Here is a 23161-nt window from a genome sequence, read left to right as displayed (position 1 = left end):
ACTATACTAACCCAGCATTGTTTGTAATGCAGCCAGGTTTTCACTCTTTTCTTTTACCACCTGTAAATTCATTTCAGAATCAAACATGCTTTTGCTTCCTTTCAGCAAGGGTAGAAATAAATAGCTGAGGAATGGTTATACACAGCAAGAGGTTATCTAGAAATGTCAGTTTTCACCTTTAACTTTCACCTCAGGAATGCCAGGATTAGAGTTCATGAGCTTACAGAACCAGCAGCCATCTGGAACTTCTTCCTGATGTAACACTCTCTCTGCAGCCACAATATTATTAACGGGATTTCCAACAGGGGTTTTATTACAATGAATTTTTAGGCCCAATTAGGGAAAAAATAGGTACAGTATAGCAGGGCAGGGCAAAAACATTAAAAATCAACAATGCAAGTAGCAACCCATTACTCAGGAAAAAATATTTTATAAAAATGTTACCAGTGCAGTTCTTTCGAAAGTTGGGGTTCTCCAGTGGATGTCCTGGCAGGCGACACTGGAATCGGTGCTGCCAAAATTCTGGGAACCAGGGATTTCTTGTGTTCTCATCCAAATGCAGTTTCAAAAAATAATCATCAAATGACAAGACTTCTGGAGACTGCAGCTTGATTGTGATGCCTCCATTTGCTTCAGCCTCATAGCCTTCAATGACTTCATCTCTGTCTGCCCATCCATCACTGGAAGAGAGAAGCAAGAAACATTAGGAAGGGCAAGAGATGGGTTCTGAACTACATCCAGATCATACTGTATTACATTTTTTTTAAAGCAGGTACCCTTGTTCAGGTGAAGGAAAATCAAGGGCCATGCTATGTAGAAAAGATAATGCTATGAGAAAAGATAATGTTCTACGTACATAAATGTTCATTTAGACTCCAGAAGCACATAAGAGAAGACACTGTGGCTACAAAATAAACTTGAGTACAAGGCTTCATAGGGGAGCCATACCTTAAAAAGGTATGGGGAGCCATACTTTAAAAATTTTTCTCTATCTGGACTAGCTTCCACATATTGGTTATTCCAAATCTGGATGCTATTATATTGCAAATCTTAGTTCACAGTGCAATCCTGTGCAGTTACTTCAGTTTAAACCCATTGGCTTAATTTTGTATTGTATTGTAGTTAAAACCTCTAAATTTATGGATCCTAAGCAACGGATACGTCCTCCCAGCCTGAATCTATGAGGCATTTTCAGGATTCAGGGTAATTTAACAAGAACTTTGTGAGAGATTTTTAAAAAAAGGAAACAGGGTTTATAGCCTTCCTCCTTTCCAATATGATTGGATTACAGCCACAGATTTCTCATTATTTTAATTGGTCTTTGAAATTACATCCTACACAGTTTATTATTTCAGCAAGCACAGTTCTTGAAGGTGGTAAAATAAACAGACAGGGTCTAAGAAATATGTGATGGTGTGACAGAACATAAAAAATGTTCATTAGAAAACTGAATCCTCTGCAAGTCGGTGTAAGCACTTGTTTGTCCTGAAAGTCCAATAGCCACATCAAGAGACAGATAGTCCAAAAGAGTTGGTTGATTGGTAACAGGTATGCAGAGCTTAGAAATCAAAAGGCAGGAACGAAGGGGGAAGGGTGTACATTCGGTTATATGGAGAGAGCCAGACACTACAGTCATATCAAGATAACACAGTTCACACTACCAGGCTCCCACAGAGCTCCCAGGCCCTGAGAAGCTATGCCAGCTGGAGGCTGTTCTGGTAAACAACCTTGAAGCTGGAGGCAAATGGAGAATCTAAAAGTCACCCTGACATTCTGCTCCCCTCAAGGCCCCCTCCCATCCCGAAAGGGGGCAGGTTTGGCGGGGTAGGCACTGTGAAATGCGCGCACCAGTCAGGGGGCGGAAACATCGCGGGAGCTCACCCAATTGTCATAGGCAGGAGGGAAGTGCTTCCAACGAACAAGATACTGGAGAGAACCACGATGCCAACGGGAGTCCAAAACTTTAGCAACGTCAAAATATTCTCCCCCCCCCACCATGACTGGCTGCTCAGGAGGCGGGTCGGGATGCCACTCCAGAGCGGCCACATGAGGCTTTAGGAGGCTGACATGAAATACAGGATGAACGCGCTTCAGAGTCTTTGGGAGGGACAGTTCCACGGTTACAGGGTTAATTATCCGAGCAATGGGATAAGGACCCACATATATGGCACTGAGCTTAGCACACGGATGGGTGGACCATAGATTCTTGGTGGACAAATACACCAAATCCCCTACGTTAAAGTTCTGACCGGGGGAGCGGTGTTTATTTGCTTGAGCTTTGTATTTACGTTTTGCCCTTTCCAAATTCTTTACCAGCCAGGGCCAGGTGGTGTGGATTGCTTGTACCCAAGATGCCACATCCTCACCCCCCTCCACCCCAGAAACATCGATTTGCCCAATGGGACTAAAATCCTGACCATAGACAGCATAGAAAGGACTGAAACCAGTAGACTGATGCACAGCATTGTTATAAGCATACTCAGCAAAAGGCAACAATTCAACCCAATCATCCTGATGGTAATTGACATAACAACGCAGGTAACATTCCAGGACAGCATTAACACGTTCAGTCTGTCCATCTGTTTGGGGGTGGAAAGCGCTAGACAGCCTCTGTTCCACCCCTACTAATTTAAGAAAAGCCTTCCAAAACTTGGCAACATAACTCCCCCCGCAGTCACTGATCACCTTGCGTGGAAAGGAATGTAGCCGGAAAATATGTGACACAAAGAGGCGGGCCAACTTTGGGGCGGAGGGTATGCCCGCGTACGGAACGAGATGCACCTGTTTGGAGAATAAGTCAGTGATCACCCACAGTCTTACCCTCGCTGAGAGGCAGATCTGTCATAAAATCCATGGCAATGACTTCCCAGGGTCTGGTGGGGACTTCTAACGGTTGCAAAAGTCCAGGGGGTTTCCCCTGGGACCGTTTGACCATGGCACATACAGGACAACTACGGATGAAAGAGTCCACATCGGCATGCATGCCTGCCCACCAAAACTGCCTACTTCAGAAACCTGAAGTGTCCCGCAGTTTTGGCTCCATGGGGTAATTGCAGGACCTCCTTTTGCAGCCTTTTAGGCACATACAGTTTAGAGTCTTTGTACCAGCAACCACCTCGTTCTAGCAGGGAAGGGGGAAGTGTCTGAGCTGTGCGTTCAGCCAGGCATTGGGTACGAAGAGAGTCAAGGAAGGAATCGGGCAGATCCACTCCGGCTGTGGAGGGGGGTGGAGCAGGGCTAGAAGGCAGTGTTGGTGGGGCGGATTGTACAGCCAGCCGAGGTGGAGCTCTTGGCGCAGGAGGCGCAGTTGGGACTGGTGAGGGAGTCGGGCTGAGCAGTGGTACAGGCGACCCCTCCCCCTTGGGAGCGGTGACATCCGCTGGTCGGGATGGGGATTGGAGTAGAGTTTGAGATCGGGTTTGCACTGCTAAGGTAGGCAAGGCACCCCTTTGTGCTGGGGTGAATAAGGAGACCGTAGGGCGGTCGACTTTCACCGGATACTGGGGCAGTCTGGAAAGAGTGTCTGCTAGTACGTTTAGCTTTCCAGGCACATGTTTGAGCACAAAACGAAATTGAGCAAAGAAGTTCGCCCAACGCTGCTGTTTCGCGGACAACTTGTGGGCCCCTGTAAGGGCTTCCAAATTTTTGTGATCTGTCCAGACTTCAAAGGGAACCCTGGAACCTTCCAGAAATTGCCTCCACATAGTGAGGGCATGGTGGACGGCGGCAGCTTCCTTCTCCCAAATTGGCCAGTTCAGTTGGGAGTGCGCAAATTTCTTAGAAAAATAGGCGCAGGGGTGGAGAAGACCGTCTGGACCCCGCTGCAAAAGGGCACCGCCCATGGCTACGTCTGATGCACCCACCTGTACTACAAAAATGTGGTCTGGATCAGGGTGCTTTAACACTGGTTCAGAAGTGAATAGCTGTTTAAGGTGGTCAAAGGCAGTTTGACAATGAGCCGTCCACTGAATCTTAGTGTTGGGCAATGTGGCAGAGACCCCCTTACCCTTGGTTTTAAGGAGGTCCGTGAGTGGCAGTGCCACTTGAGCAAAGTTGGGAATGAAACCTCGGTAAAAATTGGCAAACCCGAGAAACTGTTGCACTTGTTTGCGGGTGGAAGGAGGAGTCCAAACAACTACGGATTGTATCTTAGCAGGGTCCATGGTGAGCCCATGGTGTGAAATGATGTAGCCTAGGAAAGTTAATTGTTCTCGGTGGAATTCGCATTTAGAGACCTTAGAGAAAAGTTGATTGTCTCTGAGATGCCGCAACACTTCTTTGACAAGAGCAACATGCTTGTCCATGGAATTGGAGTAAATAAGAATGTCATCAAGATAAACCACCACGCCCCGATATAACAAATCATGGAGGACCTCATTAATGAGTTGCATGAAGACCCCCAGAGCCCCCTTTAATCCAAAAGGCATCACCAGAAACTCATACATTCCAAAGCAGCTGGAAAAGGCTGTGAGGGGTTCGTCCCCGTCACGAATCCGGACTCGGTAATAGGCTTCCACCAAGTCCAGTTTGGTGAAAATGCGCCCCTCCTTCAATTGTCCCAGGATATCCGAGATTAACGGGATGTGGTAGGTGCTGGTCTGAGTAACAGTGTTGAGTTTACGAAAGTCAATGCACAAGCGTATGTCACCCGTCTTCTTATGGACAAAGAAAGCGGGGGCTGAGTTGGACGCAGTTGATGGCCGAATAAACCCTCGAGCGAGGTTTTTATCCAAAAAATCCCGCAGTACGGCACGTCTGAAACGCTCATTGGGTAGATCTTACTTTTAGACAGTTTACAGTCTCCTACCACCTCAATAGCACAATCTGTTCTGCGATGGGGGGGTAAGGCATCGCACTCCTTCACATCGAAAACATCAGCGAAATCCCGGTAGACATTGGGTAATTGGACTGAAGGGGAGGCACTGGAGGCTAAGGCTGAGGCAGGTGGAAGGACCACCGCGAGTTCGTGGAGATGCTGTTCACAGACAGGGTCGGTGAAAGTAATAGTATCAGCCTTCCAGTCTATGGAGGGACTGTGCCCCTTGAGCCAGTTAATTCCCAGTGTGACTTCGTACTGGATGGGAGCTATGGTAAAGTCTATCTGCTCCCAATGCGAGCCGATACCCATCGCCACCCCCCGGGTGCGACGGTCCACCGGGCCCCCCTTAAAATGGCTGCCATCCATCTGGGCGAATTGGATGGGGGCTGGTAGATTCTCAGATTTAACTTGGAGAGCTGCAAAAGTGGCTTCATTGATTATAGAGTGCCCGCAGCCAGAATCAATGAGTGCTTTAACCTGTAACTGGGGGCCCTTTCTATGATGTTGTAACACCACGTCCACATACACAGTATTTTCGACTGCACTCACCATAACTGGAGCCTTGGGTTTTGCAGGAGAAGCTGCAGGGGTCTGCGGGGACGCTCTGCTCACCGCAGACCGTGTCCGTTTTTTGACAAGTCGAGAGGAGATTCCAGGTTCAGGGCTGGGGAATCCCAAGGACGGTCCTCGTCTGAGGAAGGAGAGCTGTCCCCCACTGGGGCATTTGTAATCCGAGACCCGGAGGGGTCCATAGGCGTAGGGAGGCTGGAGGGTTCCCCGACGTGAAGTGCAGAGGGTGTGGGTCATCCCAGCACTACGCTGCAGGCGGCCGTGGTGCCTCTGCGTTGAGGTCGTCCCCAAGCCCGAGGCGGCGCGTCCGGTCAAGGGAGATCCGGACGCTGAGGGCAAGTCGCTGCAAAGTGACCCATCGCACCGCAAACAAGACAGGCTCCCCTCTGGAAACAAGACTCGCGATCCTGAGGGGGCCGCGTTGGTCTCCATGGGCAGGGAATTCAAGGTTTGGGGGGAGGTTTCTGGCTGCTGTTTTCTTTGGTCCGATGCCGGACCACGGAAACAAATCGTCAGCGGCTCTCCACCTCCTCCGCCAGTAAAATCCAATCTTCCAGGGTGTTGGGGTCCCCCCGCATGTATGACCAGTTCAGAATGTCCGGATGCAAAGCCTCTCGGAAATAGTGGATAAGGGTAGCTTCAGGCCAGTCCACTATTTTACTAGCAAGTCATTGGAATTTGTCCGCGAATTCCCGGACCGGAGAGGAACCTTGCCTGAGTTGCAAAAGTTCTGCTTTGGCTTGTTCCCCCATGAAGGGATCCTCGAAACGCCTTCGTAAGGCAAACATAAAGTTGTCGAGGGAGCGAATGGAGCAGGCCCGCATATCAAACTGGAGAATCATCCAGTCGGCCGCCTTTTCTGCTAGTAGGGAGGCAATGAAATGGACGCGGCTGTCCTCAGTAGGGAAGAATTGCCTTTGCTCCCTCATGTAACTGTCCACATGGTGTAGAAACTGGGGCAGAGTCTCAACCGAGCCGTCATAAGAAATTTTTAGCTTTGGTTGCCTCCATGGGACTGGGGGCTAAGGTGGATGTCCAGGACGCGGTGCCCCTGGTATTCGCGGTGCCCCTGGTATTCCGGGCACACCCAGTAACAACGGCAGGGCAGGGGCTCCTGGCGCAACGGGCCCTCTGGCAGGAGGACCCACCGGCGCAGCTGGCTGCTGTGGTGACTGCTGTGGCGGTTGCTGTGGCGGTTGCTGTGGCGGCTGCTGCGGCGTAACTGGAGCCGGGGCAACGGGTGCAGTTTGGGCCCATTGTAACTGATCGTTGTCGCGGAGTAATAGGGCCAGTTGGTCTTGCAAGCAAGCCACCTGGTCCATAAGGTCTCGATTCTGGCTCCGCAACAGAAACACATTGTCGCCGGCACCGCCAGTGCGGTGGGACTGACTGACCCGTAAGTTAGTAGCCCAGAGTGATTCCCCACCGTACAGGTCCTCCTTGTCGGAATCATCCGGTACATCGGATAAAGCTCCCGCGAATCTATGGGAGTGTTGGACGCTGCGAGACGGGACAAAAGTCGGGGAAAACGAGGGGAATCCATAGCCCCTGGTGTTTCGAGGGCGTGTGCCGAATCGCGCCCGTTCAGCGGCCAAACGTTCCTTCTCCTCGTGTTCGGCCCGAGCCTTGGCTGCAGCATCCGCCGCTGCCCTGCCTGATCTTCGGCCCTCTTGCGTTCAGCCAAGGCCTGATCGGCCTGAAGTTTAGCGGCGAGGGCTGTGGTAACCAGTGGGAGAGCCTCCAGTTCCAATGTCAAGAGGAGTTCGGAGGGGTCGGTAAGATCCAGCATCGGCTGGATCTGCACCGCCAAGGCCGCCGCATCAGCCCCGAAGTCAGGGGCCAGATGCTTTGTGATTTCAGCCACAGAAATCGTGGCCGAGGTCTTGCCCTGAAAGAGTGCAGCCACCCGTGTTGCCACCGCTTTTGCCTCCGCTTGGCAAAGCTGGGGATACGGCGCGGCTGGAGCTGCCATGTCTGGCGGTGCAGCAGGACGGATCGGGACCCCTGCCTGATCCAACTGCGTGTCACTGGAGGTTAGTCCGCCAACAAGCTAGTTAACAACTGTAAATCCTCCGCCGCCGATCAAGCGTCCTCCACCAACCAGTCCAAGGTGTGGAGGTCTTGGCGGGCACTGGAATCCGCGACTTCGGACGTCCAAGGAACCATCACGGCCAGAGAACGCCACTGAGCCCGAACAAGTCCAGTCAGGCGGTTGACTTCCGCGTCAGTACGATGTATCTCGGCTAAAACGTCCCGCGCTAGGTCGGGGTCGTCGTCCGCCGTCCCCAACGGAAGGAACCAAGGATGGGAGCCTTCCAGGGCTCCAGGCAGGAACCCACCACCCGGGGAGGGATCTTGCTCCCACCCGTGTCCCGGGCGAACCGCACGGGGCTCCAGCCACGGGCAGGTAACTCGGAGAGCACCGACTCAGCTCCAATCCGAGCGCCAGGAGAACCCTCCGGGGCTCTAGCCTGGCAGGTGAAAAGAGAGAAGGGTTCCTGCCTTAATGTAAGCACTTGTTTGACCTGAAAGTCCAATAGCCACATCAAGAGACAGATAGTCCAAAAGAGTTGGTTTATTGGTAACAGGTATGCAGAGCTTAGAAATCAAAAGGCAGGAAGGAAGGGGGAAGGGTGTACATTCAGTTATATGGAGAAAGCCAGACACTACAGTCATATCAAGATAACACAGTTCACACTACCAGGCTCCCACAGAGCTCCCAGGCCCTGAGAAGCTATGCCAACTGGAGGCTGTTCTGGTAAACAAACTTGAAGCTGGGGAATCTAAAAGTCAGCCTGACAGTCGGTACACTTTTTGTAATCCTTTGGGAAAGGCAGGAAGAAGGAGCTGTACCCTTTCCCCAAACGTATTGCCAAGGAGCGCTGGCTGTGCTAACATTGAAAGAGAATCCTATGTTCAATAAGACAGAAGTTGTCTTTTTATTGGTAATATTATTTAATGATCGACAAAGCAATGCTTTTAAAATGGATCTCTTGGGTGAAGCATTTAGGCCTTCATAAGGGTTACCTCATAAACTCCTAAAACCACAATTTTGCAGCTGTTTTCAAATTTTTCTGTTGTCCAAAAGAATAGTATCTTGGTGTTTAATTTAAGTGCAAATGTCAGTCAATCTACATTTAATTTTTAATATGCCTAGTCAGGTCACCAGAGAAACAGATTATTTTGGCATCCAAGAAGTGGCTGGAATGATACCAGCAGCTCTTTCTGTCACAGAGCGAGTTTAATCTGCTTGCTTTTCACAGCAGCAAAGACTTCTACAAAATCAATGAGACTTACCATAAAGAACTTACATCTGACCTGTAGCTACCAAGATAAGGGCTTCCTTCCAAGGGTTGTTCAAAACAACAATGAGATAAAACATACATGGATTCCATTGTAAGGGGCAGTTCACAAGCAAAAAGCAAGTCTGGTATAAAAATAAATTGATGTAAGAGAAATCTCAAGAAGATTTCATTTGTTAAAAGAAATGATCCCCTGAAGCTTGAAGATGTCTTTTCCCTCATCCATATGCTTGTGAAAACCTTTTCTACTGAAACCTACATGTACCCATCATTAAATATGCAGTCACCTTTGGGGCAAGTAGTGGTTTCCAAGGGCTGCTTCAGGTTGGGAAAATAGCATTGGGGGGGGGGGTTAAGCATCCTCTCCCCACCTGCTATGGTCCCAATCTGAATTGTGCTCGCAGGCATCTGGGAAGCATGGAGTCTCAAAACAGATCTGCCAACCACACCCAGGAGCATATCCAGGAAAAAAGTACTGCAAGGTTAAGTGTAAGCAGACAACCCTGCACGCGTATAACTGAATCTCTTTGAAATGTCCTACTTTATAATATTTTGTTATTACAAAGCATTTATAACTTTGCATAATATTGCTTTCTATTTATAGTATTTTTAGGATATATTATAAAATGTCTAGGATTTTCTTTTCTAAAAAAAATCAGGTTGGATTTTTACTATGTGGCGCCCCCTACTGGGAAGTGATAACACATACAAAAGGCTGACAAGTATTTTGAAACTTGTCTGAAGGAGGGAAGTGAGATTTATTAATAATGTCAACTAATTTTCTGATAGTTAGAGAGAAACAAAGCAATAGTGCAATTTACATCCAAGCTTTCTTAGGCTTAATTTTTTACAGCAGGTTGGTTGCTGTTGAGAACTGCTTCTATGGGTTCCTGTTTTATGTTCATCTTTCTCTTACTGGAGCTAAATGCAGCTGGGGAAGGACATTTTTTAATCAAGGAAATGGCATGTGGAGGGGGTTAACTGCTCCCACCAGCACCATGACCCAAATCCATATCAGCACCCCCCCCCCACCCCACCCCTGGCTACTTTTTGCAGCTAAGTTACAATTTGGGGCATCCTATCACAGCTCCTCAATGTCATGTGTAGTTTGATCCTAAATTACCAGAGCTCAACATAGTGGCTGACATAACATTTGGGAGTCTCAAAGTCAAATGGCTGTGGGAGCCATTTGAGTTGAAATCACCATGGTTTTTACAGGCCATCCAGGGAATGATGTGTTCAGTCCATGGCATTCCTGTATTTTCCATGTTGCTTTTTTTCTCACTATTAAAGGGTCCCGTTTCTGGTGATATTTTCCCCCTTTTAAAATTGCAGCAGTTCTATAGGGACAGTCAAGCACTGTTCATACTTCTCAAGACTGCTGTCCTGCTCAAAAAATGTCATCTTCTAGATGATATAATAATTGCTTATCATCTCTTGTAAGTGGGGGCCTCGATGCTTAAGAACTTGTTTTTTAAAACTTTGCAGCAAGCCAAATCACTGGCCCTTGTAAGAGTGTTAGAACTATAATAAACAATAAAATAAAGAATTGGCCATGTCTTTGTCTTGCTACGAAATAAAAAAGTACAGCGCAATCCAAAGAACACTTTCCTGTGAATAAGTCCCACTGAACAGACCTAAGTAGGAGATCTGCTTAGGATTATTGCTTAAGCACCATTTCCCACGCCAACAAGAGCTGATCATCAAGCATTTGTTTGTGAGAGACAGAACTGAAGCAGAAAGGTTGTGATGTGGAACTAGCCCCAGTTAGCTTCACGGCTGGGCATAGATTTGCACTAAGGTCTCCCCAGTTCAAGAGCAGAAAGCTGCTACGTCGCGCTGAGTTTGGTGTAGATTAGTACAACAGCCTTACTCAGGTGTAATGAATTGCCAGCTGAATGGATCAGAAGCAAGTTAGATAGGACTTGAATTTGCAGGTGTCTGAGGTAGCACAAGGTGACAATCTAGACTACGCTGTAGTTTCAACTGTCAGGTAATGTTATTGGTGTAACCTTGTCGTTCTGCTCGGAATCTGGCAAGTAGTACAATTAAAAGTACTGATGCTGTCTGAGGGCGTTGAAAGTGTGAAGGCAGAGAAGTTGCTTGGAAGGGACATGTGTGTGGGAGGAGAACCAGCAATCGTGCTCCTCGCTGTCAGGAAAAAGAGACAACCAACTGTTTTCATTGCTGTTTCATGTTGTGCTTGCCACAATCAGCGTGGCTGCCAGTTTTCTACAAGCTGCACTTATTTAGATGCCTCATGTTCCAAAACAACAACAAAATTTTATGCTTTTACAGGCACAATAAAAAAAAAAACGAACACCATGCGAAATAGCCCAAACATAAGGATTACTGTTGGTTCAGATTTACCATAACTAGCAACTGGCAACATTTAATCTAGTAAAATCCTGAGGGTGTGTGTCGTGTGTGTTCCTTCTTCTTTGGTTTACTACTGTGCAGCAGCTGATATTTTTATTTGTTCCTAGTGTTTATACTGATGTACCTGGATACAGTTATAGCTTCCTGGCAAGCCAGCACTTGGGACGGCATACTTCACAGCTGAGTATTGCCTTGGGGGAGGTTGGCCAGTAGGAACTGGGCTATTCACCAGCCTCCTCTGATCCAAAACATTGTTAGGGTCTATGCAAATTTCTCGTGATATTCAGCTACAAGACATTGCTCCCTGCCTGCTTCCTCCCTCCCAGCCAATGCCTAGTACCTCCCAACAGAGCATTTACTATGGTAGAGTGCAAACTACAGGAAGGCTTTGAGTGACAAAGATGTAGGTGGCAGCTGAGATATAGTATCCAACCTCTGAGCATAGAATCATCATAGAATTGGAAGGAGCCAGGGCTTTGGAGGAGATACTAAAATACCCCATTCAGGCTGCTCTGTGTCTTTACATGCATAACTCTACTTATGAATAGAGACTGAGCAGCGGTCAAAAGAAGTCAGGGGCTGAAATGCAACGTCCAAATATTTACCTTTGAAGTCTGATCCTTGTTTGACTCCCATTTAGTATTGTCAGATGGTCTCAACAAAAATAGTGGATGCACTTGACTGTGGGGAGCTCGGGTCATTTAGGGGGCACACACACACAGAAATCGGCCTCTCCTTTTAATAGGGCTTATGAGTAGAAATGAGTCTTTGGTCATTTATGCATGGGTACTTTCTCTCACTTTTGCCCCCGGTCTGTCTTGGTTGTTCCTTGGAGTTATGCATGAGTTTTCCATCCATTAGAGATGACCTTGCTGCCAACCCTCACAAATCCCAGGACTTCCCTTTCCTTTATTAACCCGATTCTTCCCTCTCCCCTGCGCTCAACCTGCTTGAAATTCCCACGCATAAGGCAAAGTGCAGGATACAGAAGCTTGGTTTCTATCACAGCCAATTAAAAAGCATGTAAAGAAGTGGGGATTCAAATCTTTTCTGCTTCCTCAGAGCTCTTTCTGAGCAGACAAAAGGCTTTTTAAAATTGAGGCTTGGATTTCTCCCCCACTCTTTCAGATTGCTCCGTTTTTGGTTTTCTCTTCTTAAAATGCTTTTTTTATGCAGCAGTTGGGTTTGGGGGGAATTTTCTCTCACAGTAAGCTCTACAAAGCAAGCTAATTACAAAGCAGCATTTAAAGGGGCGGGGACTTGATTTGAGCTTGGAGACTGCTGGTGCATAGACTCCCAACAGAAAAGTGTGGGTCCAGCGAGCAATGAACCTCAGGTAAAACTCCCATGCATAAATGACCATTGAAGCTTTTAATGGCATGGAGGTAAATAACATCCTATTAAGCCTCTATTAAAAGGACATTTTTCTCAAGGCAGTTGGCACCCTAGGATTTATCCAGTTCTGACATGCTAAGCACTACTATACCACAATTTCCTGCCATTTGATATATACAAATTCATACAGGCATTTCTGGGTTTTAGATGGTTGGCAGCAGAGGGTGAGCAGACAAGGCCAATAATAGGTTAAGTTTTCTTTATGCTATTATTTTATAGCTTCTGAAAAGCAAAACATCTGAGTTCTTGATCATATTATGGTCTCCAAAAGACAAGTAATAAAATGTATACCTATAGTTGTACATATTTTGCCACAGCTGCTGCTTCAAGTCATTTACTCTCAAACTCTTTCAGCTCATTCCCCCTTCGAGCTTTATTCCACCTGTAGGGGGCATAACACAGCACAAACATCTGTACAGAGATGTTTGCACACGGCATGCATAGAAAACAAGCATGCCAGGGAGAAGACTATGGTCTTTTATGCATGGAGGTTTTACCTGGGGTTCGCTGCTCGCTTGACCTACACTTTTCCGTTGCGAATTCTAAAAAAATGCTGTGCACCAGCAAAATCATCAACTCAAATCCGTCTGAGTCCCCACCCCGTTGAAAACACTGCTTTGTAATTGGCTGTAGTGCTTACTGTGAGAAAAAACGTCACACACACACACCCCTCCAGCTCCTTTGTCCCGCACTTTGGATTATGCATGGAGATGAGGACGATTTGACCCGGGCTGATCTCAGGGGAGATCGAAGAATTGGGTTTTAACAGCATCAGGAAGGCCTGGAATTTGCAAGGGCTGGGCTGGGCCTGAGGACTGGAAAACTCATGGATAACTACAAAGAATAACTGTCAAGCCGGGGGTGAGCATGAGTCAAAGTACCCATACATAAAGGACCTAAGATGGAACTGTTTTCCCTGACATCTAGTTTTCTATGTGAAGAAGGGTTTGTTTTATTTCTTTATTTGTACCCCATTTTTCTCCCCTCCCCAATGGGGACCCAAAGCAGCTTACATCATTCTCTGTTCCTTCATTTTATCCTCACAACAGCCTGTTGTGGTAGGTAGGCTGAGAGTGGTGATTGGCCCAATGTCATCCAGCAAGTTTCCATGGTAGGATCTGAACCTGGGTCTCCCAGATCCTAGTCCTACACTCTAACCACTGCACCACACTAGTTATCTCTGTTTGTTGTTTCTTTTTGAAAATGAGTGTTCCATTTTGAATCTGAAAGAGGTAAAGTCCAGAGCCAGGTTTACCAAAGCTGTGAGAATTAGGCCATCTTAAAGTGCAACAAATCAAGTGTAGCGTTGTAGTTACACATTTTTAAATTTAAAAAATCTAACATTCCTGAGATGATGGTTATATTTAACATAATATACAGAGCAATCCTAAGCAGTTGCTTTCAGTGAAAGATCATTCAAATCAAAGAAATATTTAGAGAGGAGCACATCTGCATGGGATTACACACCGTCTAGCAATTTTATACAGGCTAAAAGGGACATAATAAGAGATACACACCATCCAAAGCTAAGCATTTAAAAAATCCCCTTTGTCCTGAAAGGGAAACAGCTTATGCTTAACTCTCCCACTGAAATCACTGGGGAAATTATCCTAACAATGTTTACTCAAAAGTAACCCTCAATGAGCTCAATGATGCTTACTTGCAGGTAACTGTGCATTGTCTCACAGCCTTAAATTACTTGGTAGCACTAAAGCACCTGCAGTCACCAGGGCTGCACAAAAGAAAAAAAATGCAAGGCAGATACCCTGTCCTCATACCACCCTCCAAGGGACTTGCTGCCTCCAAATTCTCCTGCCTTTTTTTCCTGCTGTGACCCCTCAAGATCACTTTTTTGCTTTTCTTTGTCTCCAGCAGCACATCTGACAGCACGTCTGCCAACTCAGTGAGGGTGGCCATTTGGGAACTTGGCAGCTGGTAAATAAGCAGAATATCTAACCTATTCTCAGTTTCCAATGTAAGGAACATACACTCTCTGTACATTCCTGAGCCACACTGGCAGCCAGGACGAAAGTCTTCTGGGTGCCGGTGAAAGCCTGCGCTGGCACAAGGGTCCACAGCACCGGCGTCCGGGCAGTGTACGCCGGCATTTGTGGCCCCAACGCTGGCGTGAAGGCCTGGACGCTAGTTGCCGGCTGTTGCAGTGGCAGCGCTGGGCCAGGCCGATGACGGAGCCTTCCGCCAGCTTCCGGACGCCGGCAAAGGCTGCAGCGGCGTCCCAGGAGACGTTCCCAGGGCGTCACGCTGCTGGCCTGGGGGTGGGGCCGCCGTTACGCGGCCTCCTAAGCCGTTATGGCTCAGGAACGCTCTTTTTTTTACGGCCAAGATACGCCACCTGTGCAACCCTATGAGGGTTGCACAGATTTTTGGCGCTGCTGCGTTGCCTCCTAAGCCTGGTGCAGGCATTCCCCTCAGGAATGCACGGTCTATGCCAGCTATAGTTTGTACCAAAAGTCTGAATATTGAAAAACCCATTTAGGATAATAGCCACTCCTCTTCCCTGGCCACCAAAGCAAGGCTGATGAAGAACCACATAGCCAGATCAAGTAAATTGGGACAGACAGACCATGTCATTTTCTTCCCACTGCAACTCAGTTATACAAGCCAGCTCCTTTGTCCCGCACTTTGGATTATGCATGGTGATCATGCCAGGTCAATTTTCTCCTACTGTAATAACCTAGACAGGTGTACAGGTTTGTGCTTTACTGATCTAGTATTTCACAATATTAAAGAAGACGTGGAAGGAATAGGAGCCTTTGCATCATCATCTTTTTGAATGGTATAAGCATGCTCACCAAATCCTGGTTTTCCTTGAACATACGCACTCCTATATCTACTAGCTCCCAACTGCACTGAAATAGTATGTTCAACATCCATCCTATGGCAGGTGCAAATTGCCCCCAGAACCACCAAGAAACCCCCTCACACTTGGCATGCTACTAAGCATAGAAAAGCTATAAAGCAGTCCAAGGATTCCATAAAGACAAGGGGAGTGTCTGTCTGGCTTGGTTCTTCTAAGTCAGTCAGAGGGGCTCTGCAGCTGTACTCTTATCATTCCCACCTCCCCTAACACTGGTTCCCAGTTAGTTGGTGTTTACCAGGTGTCCAGGAGTAGGCAGGGCACCCTACCCCATCCCAGTTGATATTAAAAAAAATCACAAGACACAAGAAAGACTTTTCTTGAATATTCAGGTCAGGCTTAGGGATTTTAGGATAAAAATACCTTGAACTAGGCACAGGAAGCTACAGGTATTCAGTGAAATTGTTTCAAAATAGCTGCCATATGTATACAACAACCTATGCCCAACAATAAAGACACAACTCCATTTTGAACAGGTCAAAGTTTCCAAACCATCTCCAGGGGAAGTGCCTTACTACAATCCAATCTAGAAGTCACCAAGATGTGAATGCCAGACAGCTCTCTATCTTCCAGTTAGTGAAAAATGCTCCAAACTATACTCACTATCTGGACATTCAGGGCTGCCACCATTCTGTCATTTCTCAAAAAGTGGAAAACAGAAATGTTGAAGAGGGCATTTTTATAAAAGTAAGAACTGTAAGATAACAGAACAGCTCAGGAGGATGCTTTGATAAGGGAATAAGATTATATCCTATTGCTGTTTAGTGTATATATCACCCCCCTTTTACTTCATTGTCTTCTACCTTTGTAACCCACTTTCTGCTGTATGGTACATCATGCCTTAGATAGTTCTTTGTTTACATTGTCTTCTGATTCTGTAATCCTAATCTTACAACATTGTTTATTGGAGGTCTGCCCTTTGAATTGATTTTTTTTATATTTTGTAATCTGCCTTGAGTCTCAGCGAGAAAGACCCACTATAAATGAAGCAAATAAATAAATAAATAATGCTGGGTCCAAGAGTACCTCCAGTCTGTAAACCTGATTCTCAAAGATGAATGTGATCTTTTCCTGTAAATTCATGGTCAGTTTTTATAGTACAATGGTGTGTACAATTAGGTTTATGGCATTCTAAATTAATCATAATTCTGATGGCTTTAGATCCTAGTAGATACATGGAGCAAATATTTTCCCAGTTAGCCATCCCATAGAATTTTCTACCATTTTCCTCTCTGTCCTTTCTGAATTATAATTAACTTTCTTCACCCTGGGTGGTATTAGCATACTGGGTGGTATTAGCATACTGATGACACCACAACCCATACACCTGCTCAGGTTCACCCAGCAGATTTGTGAAGGCATTTAAAAGTGTGGGAGACACAGCCCCACAGGGAGGGGCTGTGGCTCAGTGGTAGAGCACCTGCTTGGCATGCAGAAGTTCCCAGGTTCAATCCCCGGCATCTCCAGTTAAAGGGACTAGGCAAATAGGTGATGTGAAAGACCTCAGCCTGAGACCCTGGAGAAACGCTGCAAGTCTGAGTAGACAATACTGATATTTGATGGACCAAGGGACTGTTGGATTGAACGCTGGAGCCTAATTTGATTGACAGTGGGTTCTTGTCAGCCCTTGGCCCACAGAACCAGAAATCACCACAAAGTCATATAGAGTCCAAACAGATGGCTTTTACTGATCAAATAGGCATACAGTGCAAACGAATAAAATGACAGCTATGAGAGGCTCACTAGCTGGGAGATATTATAAGGCAGGAAAGGCGGGAGATTACACGCATGAATACAGTTTCCCAGGAGCTGAGTTCCCAGGCCTAGGTATGCGACCTTGGGGGGCAGACAATACAGCACAGAGACAGAGGCAATAACGAAACCGAGATAGCAGCCTGACATTCTGCTCCCCTCAAGGCCCCCTCCCAGTTCGCAAGGGGGCTGGCCTGTCCGGGTAAGCAATGTGAAAGGCGTCGACGAGGTCGGGGGCGGAGACATCCCGTGCGCGCACCCATTCGTCATAGGCAGGGGGGAAATGTTTCCAACGAACTAGATATTGCAGATTGCCATGGTGAATACGGGAGTCAAGGATCTTGGAGACTTCGAAGTGTTCTTCCCCCCCCACCATGATGGGTTGCGCAGGCGGTGGGTCCGGATGCCACCGTGGAGAAGCAACATGGGGTTTGAGGAGGCTTATGTGGAAAACAGGATGCACACGCCTCAAGGATTTGGGGAGAGCCAGTTCCACTGTGACAGGGTTTATGACCCGAGTAATGGGGAAAGGGCCAATGAATTTGGCGCTGAGCTTATGGCACGGTTGGGTGGAACGGAGATTTTTGGTGGAAAGGTAAACCAAAGCACCCACTTGCAGATCACCCCCGGGGGAGCGATGTTTGTCAGCTTGCGCTTTGTATTTACGTTTGGCCCGGTCGAGGTTGCTAACGAGCCAGGGCCAAGTGGTACGGAGGGCGTGTGCCCAGGAGGCAATGTCGGGGTTCCCCTCCCCCTCTACATCATCTGTAGGAGCGATGGGACTGAAATCTTGTCCATACACAGCAAAAAACGGGCTAAAACCTGTGGATTGATGCATGGCATTATTGTAGGCATATTCTGCTAAAGGTAACAGTTCCACCCAGTTATCCTGGTGGTAGTTAACATAACAACGCAAATAACATTCAAGTACAGCATTGACACGTTCAGTTTGACCATCAGTTTGAGGATGGTATGCACTAGACAATCCCTGTTCCACCCCCACCAACTTGAGGAAAGCTTTCCAAAACTTAGAAACGAAACTACTTCCGCGGTCACAAATTATTTTACGCGGAAACGAATGTAAACGAAAGATATGCGTCACGAAGAGGCGGGCCAGTTTCTGAGCAGAGGGGATCCCTGCGCATGGAATCAAATGTATTTGCTTAGAAAACAAATCAGTAACAACCCACAACACAGTTTTACCCCCACTGAGAGGGAGATCAGTCATGAAGTCCATAGCAATCACTTCCCAAGGTCTGCTGGGCGTTTCAAGAGGTTGTAGCAGTCCCGGGGGTTTGCCCTGCGATCGTTTCGCAGCGGCACAAACGGGACAGCTGCGGATGAAGGAGTCAATGTCGGAACGCATTCCCCCCCACCAGAACTGTCTGCGCAATAAGTGAAGGGTCTTCAGAAACCCAAAGTGCCCAGCTGTTTTGGCTCCATGAGCTAAATGTAAAACGTCCTTCCAGAGAGCTTTGGGTACATACAATTTTGAGTCTTTGTACCAGGACCCCCCTTGTTCCAAAACACCAGGAGGTAGGGTATGAGCGGTACGTTCTAAAAGGCACTGGTCCCGAAGGACAGTTAAAAAGGATTCGGAGATGGGGATTTTGGAGGGAGCCCCCCCGTCGGTCATGGAGATCTGAGAAACAGTTATAGGGCTAGTGCTTACGTGCGGCGGCGCGCAGACTGCAGGCGGCTGAGCGGTCGGAGGGGTAGGAGGGGCGGGAACTCCGGTCTGTTGCGGTGGCGGCTGGGCAGCCGGTTGGGCTGGCGGAGCTTGCGAGTTAGGGAAGGTGTGCTGATGCTGGGATCGGGTTTGCACAGCCAGCATAGGTAGGGCCCCACGTTGCATAGGGGTGAACAGAGAGTTGGTGGGTCTTTCGAGTTTTACCGGATATTGTGGTAAACGGGAGAGGGCATCCGCGAGAACGTTCTGCTTCCCAGGGACGTGCTTCAGGGTGAAACGGAACTGAGCAAAGAACTCCGCCCACCGTTGTTGTTTCGCCGATAGCTTATGGGACCCCGTGAGGGCAGCTAGATTTTTGTGATCGGTCCAAACTTCAAAGGGTACTTTAGACCCTTCCAAGAATTGCCGCCATAAAGTCAGTGCATGATGAACTGCAGAGGCCTCTTTCTCCCAGATGGGCCAGTTTAATTGAGCGTGCGCAAATTTTTTTGAAAAGTAAGCGCAAGGGTGAAGAAGACCGTCCGGTCCTTGCTGGAGGAGAGCCCCTCCCATGGCTACATCGGAAGCATCGACTTGCACAATGAACATTTGATTTGGGTCTGGGTGCCGTAGCACCGGCTCCGAAGTGAAGAGGCGTTTGAGGGCCAGAAAGGCGGCTTGGCATTGCTCAGTCCATAGGATTTTTGCGGAGGGCAAGGCAGCCGAGCTTACTTTTCCCTTAGTTTTCAGCAGGTCCGTAATGGGTAGAGCCACTTGGGCGAAGTTAGGGATGAATCCCCGATAGAAGTTTGCAAATCCCAGAAATTGCTGTACTTGCTTACGGTTGGTGGGGGGAGTCCAATCGAGGACGGCTTGGACTTTGGCGGGGTCCATGCGAAGACCTTGGTGGGAGATGATGTATCCCAAAAACGTGAGTTTGCTTTGGTGAAATTCACACTTAGCTAGTTTAGCGAACAGTTGATGGTTACGCAGGCGTTGTAGAACTTCCCTGACCAGAGTCACATGCTCGTCCACAGTTTTCGAATAAATGAGAATGTCATCTAAGTAGACCACCACCCCACGATATAGAAGGTCATGTAGGATTTCATTGATGAGTTGCATGAAGACCCCCGGGGCCCCTTTTAATCCGAATGGCATTACAAGGAATTCATACATTCCGAAACAGCTAGAGAAGGCAGTGAGGTGTTCATCTCCTTCGCGGATACGGACTCGGTAGTAGGCTTCCACCAAGTCTAATTTAGAGAACACACGGCCTTCCTGTAATTGTCCCAAAATATCCGATATTAATGGGATAGGATAGGCGTTGGTCTGGGTAACCGCATTGAGCTTTCTGAAGTCAATGCACAGGCGAAGGTCGCCCTCTTTTTTCCGGACGAAAAACGCGGGGGCCGAGTTTGGGGCATTCGAAGGGCGAATGAACCCTCTGGCGAGGTTTTTGTCCAAAAAGTCCCGGAGGACAGTGCGCTCGGAAGCGCTCATAGGGTAAATCTTACTTTTGGTTAATGTGCAGTCCTTTACTACTTCAATCGCACAGTCTGAGGCCCGGTGGGGGGGTAAGGCATCACATTCCCTAAGGTCGAAGACATCTTCAAAGTCCCGGTATACAGCGGGTAGAGCCGGTGGTACTGGGGCAGTAGAGGTTAATGCTGGAACGGGCGGAAATGGCAGAGCAAAGTTTTGCCGATGCTGGTCGCAGGTGGGACTAGCGAAAGAGATAGTGTTTGTTTCCCAATCAATACTGGGACTATGTCCTTTAATCCAGTTAATTCCCAAGACCACTTCAAATCGGATAGGGGCTATAGTGAAGTCTATTTGTTCCCAGTGGGAACCAATTCCCATTGCCACCCCTATGGTGCGGTGATCAACTGGACCCCCCTGGAATTGGCTCCCGTCCATTTGAGCAAATTGGACGGGGGCGGGTAAAGCCTCTGAGTCGGCTCTGAGTGCAGCAAACGTGGCTTCGCTTATGAGAGTGCGACAGCAACCGGAGTCAATTAGTGCTTTGACGGGGATTTGTGGACCTCCGTTAAGTTGTTGTAAAACTGCATCCACGTAGACGGTGGAGTCCACTTCTTTGATTTTGGTAGGAGCATTCGGTTTGATAGGAAGATCCTGAGAGGTCTGTGGAGATGCTCCATTCACCACAGACCGGAGCCGTTTTTTGACAAGTCGAGGGGAGATTCCAGGTTTAAGGCTGGAGAAATCCAAGGGTTTTCCTCATCCGAAGAGGGAAAGCTGTCCCCCAATGGGGCACTTGTAATCCGAGACCTGGCGGGGTCGTTGGAAGCAGGCAGGGAGGCTGGGTCCCCGGCATGGAGTGCAGAGGGTGTGGGCCTTCCCGGAGCTGCGCTGCGGGTGGCCGCGGTGCCTCTGCGTGGTGGACGACCTCGGGCGCGGGTTGTCGTGCTGGGACGAAATAATTCCTGGCGGCGTGGGCAAACGGCTGCAAAGTGGCCCATTTCTCCGCATGTAAGACAGGCACCCCTCTGAAATCGGGCTTCAAGTTCCTGGAGCGGACGTGGGGGATTTCGTGGGACGAGCAGTGGTGCCTTGGGTTGAGGCTTTTGGGTGCCCTTCTCCTTGTGCTTTTGACGGACGAGAGAAATAAAGCGGCGGCGGCTTTCCACTTCCTCGGCTAATAGGATCCAGCCTTCGAGGGTATCGGGATCGCCCCGCATGTAAGACCAGTTCAGAATGTCAGGATGCAAGGCTTCCCTGAAATGATGGATTAGGGTGGTCTCGGGCCAACCTACAATTTTACTTGCCAGTCGCTGAAATTCATCGGCAAATTCCCGAACTGTAGCAGAGCCTTGTTTTAATTGTAAGAGTTCCGTTTTGGCTCTTTCCCCCAGGAAGGGGTCCTCAAACCTCCTTCTCAGGGCAGTCATGAAGTTGTTGAGGGAACGAATCGCACGAGAGCGGGTGTCAAACTGGAGGACCATCCAGTCAGCCGCTTTGCCTGTCAGGAGGGAAGCTACGTACCGCACCCGGCTATCTTCCGTGGGGAAAAGTTGACCTTGTTCTCGCATATAACTGTCCACTTGATGCAAGAAACAAGGCAAAGTCTCAAGAGATCCGTCATACGTAGTCCTCAATTTGAGTTGCTTCCAAGGGCCGGGCGCGGGTTGACCCGGTTGCACGGGTGGTCCGGGCGGAGGAGCAACAGGAGCTCCAGGAGGCAAGGGTGGAGCAGGCACATTAGCAGGTGGTTGCACGGGTGGTCCGGGCGGAGGAGCAACAGGAGCTCCAGGAGGTAAGGGTGGAGCAGGCACATTAGCGGGTGGTTGTACGGGTACCCCCTGACCCGGTATCGGAACGGGCTGTCTCTGAGCAATCAGGGTTTGTTGTAATTGCCTGTTCTCTTGAAGCATAAGTTCCATTACTTCCTGGAGTTGATCAACACGGTCGGAGAGCTCCCGATTCTGGGCTCGTAAAAGATGAACCTCCTCACTTGGGCCACCAGTAAGATGAGGCTTACTGGTTCGGAAGCTCGTGGCCCATTGAGAGCTATCCCCATATAAATCCTCGTCTTCAGACTCATCTGAGTCTCGACGTCGGTCAGCCAAACGGCGTGCGCGTTGGGTCGCACGCGACGGGACAAACGCCGGGGAAAAAGTTAGACCTGATAGTCCCAGTACATAGTCCTTGGGGCGCGTGTCCACGTTCGCCTGATTCCTAATCCTTGCTGCAGCCGCCCTGGCTGCTTCCGCCGCCTCTCTCTCTCTTGCGACCCTAGCCGCTTCGGCGGCTTGCTGATCCGCAAGAACTTTGGCGTTCTCAAGTCTTAGGGCAGTCTCTGCCGTAATGCGCGGCAAAAGTTCTGTCTCGAGGAGCAAGAGTATGGGGTCAGGTTCCCCGCCCAGCAGAGGTTGTACTCGAACCGCCAGTGCGGATGCCTCGGCTCCAAACGTCGGGGTCAAAACTTGAGCCAAGGTGGCTACCGGGGTGTCCTTTGTACATTCCACAAGGAGAAGAGCGGTGCTAATAGCGACTCGCTTGGCCTCAGCCTGGCAGCTGGCCGCATCCGGGATCAGGGAAAAACCCTCCGGCGGGGCTCCCGCCATGGTAGAAAGAGTTTGTCGAGAAATAAGATTATCCAAAAGTCCAGTTAATATTTGTAAATCCTCAGTCGCCAATCGGGCATCGTCCAGTAATTGATCCAAGTCCTGAAGATCTAAACGAGCATCAGTATCCTCCGATGTTAACATCCAGAGACGTCCTGTAAGAGATTGCCACTGCGCCTGTACCAGTCCCCTCAAGCGGCAAACCTCTCGGGTCGTCCGGAAAAGTTCAGCGATTAAGTCTTGTAACAGAGTAGGGTCCTCTGAGAAGGGTTCCAGGGTAGTAGATCACCTGGAGAGCTGCACAGCTCCCAT

The 23161-nt window shown here is 48.5% G+C and overlaps 1 protein-coding gene across 2 annotated transcripts in view; it reads right to left on the bottom strand.

The window, feature by feature from the left end:
• GRM1 (glutamate metabotropic receptor 1) overlaps positions 1 to 23161 on the bottom strand; it is a 350797-nt gene that overhangs the window by 94243 nt on the left and 233393 nt on the right. For both annotated transcript variants that reach the window (XM_056852641.1, XM_056852642.1), the window contains exon 3: positions 445 to 680. In XM_056852641.1, coding sequence (XP_056708619.1) covers positions 445 to 680 — 236 coding nt within the window. The remainder of the gene's footprint in view (positions 1 to 444; positions 681 to 23161) is intronic.

The sequence above is a fragment of the Euleptes europaea genome, chromosome 7 (assembly GCF_029931775.1).
Source record: "Euleptes europaea isolate rEulEur1 chromosome 7, rEulEur1.hap1, whole genome shotgun sequence".
Classification (NCBI taxonomy): domain Eukaryota; kingdom Metazoa; phylum Chordata; class Lepidosauria; order Squamata; family Sphaerodactylidae; genus Euleptes; species Euleptes europaea.
Note: the sequence above shows the minus strand (reverse complement) of the source record. Positions and strands in the feature narration are given on the sequence as shown.